The sequence below is a fragment of the Gallinula chloropus genome (assembly GCF_964237585.1).
Source record: "Gallinula chloropus genome assembly, chromosome: 6".
Classification (NCBI taxonomy): Eukaryota; Metazoa; Chordata; class Aves; order Gruiformes; family Rallidae; genus Gallinula; species Gallinula chloropus.
Genome location: NC_140091.1, coordinates 9,604,572 through 9,607,551, shown reverse-complemented (window position 1 = coordinate 9,607,551; position 2,980 = coordinate 9,604,572). Strand labels below are relative to the sequence as shown.

At 49.7% G+C, this 2,980-nt stretch overlaps 1 protein-coding gene across 1 annotated transcript; it reads right to left on the bottom strand.

Annotated features, from left to right (window-relative positions):
* Positions 1-1,989: 1,989 nt before the first annotated feature.
* On the bottom strand, positions 1,990-2,538 carry TMEM275 (transmembrane protein 275; the record flags this gene model as incomplete). Its single annotated transcript, XM_084265845.1, has 1 exon — positions 1,990-2,538. One exon carries the CDS (start codon positions 2,536-2,538, stop codon positions 1,990-1,992), a length of 549 nt encoding a protein of 182 aa, XP_084121971.1.
* Positions 2,539-2,980: the final 442 nt, after the last annotated feature.

Below are 2,980 nucleotides of genomic sequence, written 5' to 3'. Positions count from 1 at the left end.
CCTCTCATCTATCCATACATTCAGCTCTGCTGGCTAAAGCCTCAGGGATGCGTGGTCCTCAGCAAACTGCTGATGCTGGGCTGAATGGGAAGCATCACCTCCTTTTGCCTACAAGGACATGAAGTACCACAGAAAAGGGATGACTGAAGAAAACATCACAAAGACCCCAGAAAACCTGAATGGTAGAGGGGCATGGACTGTGTGCTAGCCCTACTAATCTGGGAAATTGGTGTCAAAGGCAATTAGCAGCGTGCAGGATGAAAATAAGCCAAGAATGGAGAACTTTCTGGCCTCTCATTAAGCTGTGAGGCTCCCTGCTGCAGGATCACATATGATGAAACTTGACAGATATTCAAGGTGCAAATTTAATGACGAAGAAATCCATTTGGGGCTTCTAGAGACAGGCACCACTTCCATCTCAGGAAGCTCCTAAGCAATAGTACATCGGGGGCTGGGAGAGCATTTTAGGCAAGCAACACCCTGGTTTTGCCCCATCTTTATGCTCTTCTCCAGACCTTGCTTTTGGGTTTGTCTGAAATGGGTTGCTGGGCTTGCTGAGCCTTTGGAATGATGTGGGGTGGTGACTGCCGAGTCACTTGAAGTCCCAAGGGCCCCATTTCAAACACAGGTTTTCCATGAACAGAGAACCTATGCGGCTGTTCCTACTTAGAATCCAATCCTCTGCTTCTGCCTCCCCACAAGCTGGCCCTGCTCAACCTGGCTGTTCTTCCCCACACCATCCCATCTCATAAAACATGCAAACAGCTTCTACAGGAGTCAGAACAAAGGCCCACTAGCACAGCACCATCTTCCCAGCCCGGGTTTCCCAGGGAAGAACACAAAGCCTTTGCAGAACTGATCCATCAAATTAGGGTCTTTCTGAGGCAGCGGTGGTGTCTCTGCATCCAACAGCTGCTGATAAATTCTCTTCTGCAAACTCATCTCATTGGTTTGCAAGCCCACGAGCACGTGGAGCAGCCAGTTTCCTGCAGCAAGGAGATCCACTCCTGATTGCCCACTGTGTGTAACAGATCTTGCAGCTGCTGCACGGAAGGAGATGTAGTCACCATCTTCCAGCACAGCTATACTGAAGCAGCCCATAGTTATTTGTCTTCTGCTCCAAGCTGATGCTTGTTCCAGGCCAGCCTTCCACACAAAGATGGAAAGGAACCTGCCTAATGCTCAGTACATAATCATTGCCCAAAGATTTCGTTTGCAGGCTCCTGCCAATCTCTGGTTACTCCAAGAGCTTGTCCCCAAGGATTCAGCCTGGCTGACCTTCCAAGATAGGTGAGCACTGAGCAGCTCAGCTGCAGCCCAACCTGATTAAAACAAGAGGAAAATACCAGTGCTAATTGTGATCATTGTCTCTTATAGTGGGTGGTAAAGCTGGGGCAAGGCTTTTCAAGGGAGGGGACATTGTTTCACACTGCTTTTCAATAGCAACCACATAGCTTTGTCATCGCTGCCAAAAAGCCTGGCATTAAAAATGCTGAAATCTTCTTGTGACTGAGTGGCAGCAAGCTGTAATTTACTACATCCCTGCTTCTTTTAAGTTCAAGAATTGCTTCGCTTCTGAGAAGAAAGAGCATCATTTGTCAGACCTGTGTAGCCCCTTCTTCCAGCCATCACATTTCCACATTATGCTAGACAAATTAATTCATTCCCCTCTTTCTATCTGCTCCCAAAAAACCCTGGTGCCTTCCCAGGAACTGAGAGTCAACCTTTCACAGCGACATCATTATCAATTCTCTGTCTAAAGCCATGTAATAGGCATGTTCCTTTCAGCAAAAGCCTGGATTTTTTTTAATTTTTTTTTTTTTTTTGCTGCTGTTGCATCCATCTTCCTTAAATTGATTCAGAGAGACCTGTCTGTCTGCTGGCTTTTCACAAGCACTTTCCCCACACCTCTGACCGATGGTATGTCACGGATTTCCAGCCCACCCGTTGCAGCGTCTGGTTGGCTGCTAACAAAAGCTCTGCCTGGCTTTAGGATGCAGCCAGGTCCCTGGGCAAGTTGAGCTGTATCGCCTCTCCTCCTGTGGTGTACTTGGCCACCGGCCCGTTGCCTTCCATGGTGAAGAGCTTGCAAGTCTTGGCGGTTTCATGGACCGGTGTGGACTTTTTCGAGGAGATGGGGGAATTCGTGGGGCTCAGCTGAACAGCGGTGGTATCCTGCACCGTGTGCTCACTAGTTTCAATTTCAAAGGCTGTGTTGCCAGGTTTGATGAGCCCAATGTTGGAACCTGGTTTGGATTTCCTGGCCCCGTGAGCTGGGGGCCTTCGGCTGCAGATGCAGCAGGCACCGAAGAATGTGAAGGCCACCACCAGCAAGATGGGTCCAATGATGATGGGAGGGTTGTTCATGGGGAGGAAGGTCCCAAAGGCAAACGCTCCCACTAAAGTGATGTTGATCCCTGCTAGCATGATGCAAAGTCCACAAGCGCAGCAGAGGGCAGGGGAGGGGAGGCCCTGAGGTCGTGTCTTTTTCTGAATGGGTTTCTGGGACAAAGAGGCGCTGCTCTTTTCACTGAACATGTTGAGATGAATTTCAGAGGTCACTTCCCTCGCCACAGACTGTACACGGTGTTGAGAAGGCTAGCTGTGGTCTCCTGCTGCCTTGAAATCCCTGGAGAGGAACAGAAAAGCATGCAAATGTTACAGCCATGAATGAAAGACAATGTTCCACCCCCATTCAAGGTGAACAGCATCTTTTCACGGTTTGCTGCCACCAACAACTAAGTACAAACCCAGGCCTCCTCTCAAGGCTGGGCTCTCCCTGTCCTTGGCAGTCATGTGCAGCCAGGTCCCAGGTGGAGCACTGAGCTTTGCCACCCAGATGGATGATGCCCAAGTGAATCTGGGCGTGTGATAACCCAGATCCTACACTTGGCTCTGCCTAGAGTCTGAGCCACAGTGCAGCATCGCAGCAGTGTGGCCGGACAGACAGACCCACATCATGAGCTCAGATGCTTCTCAT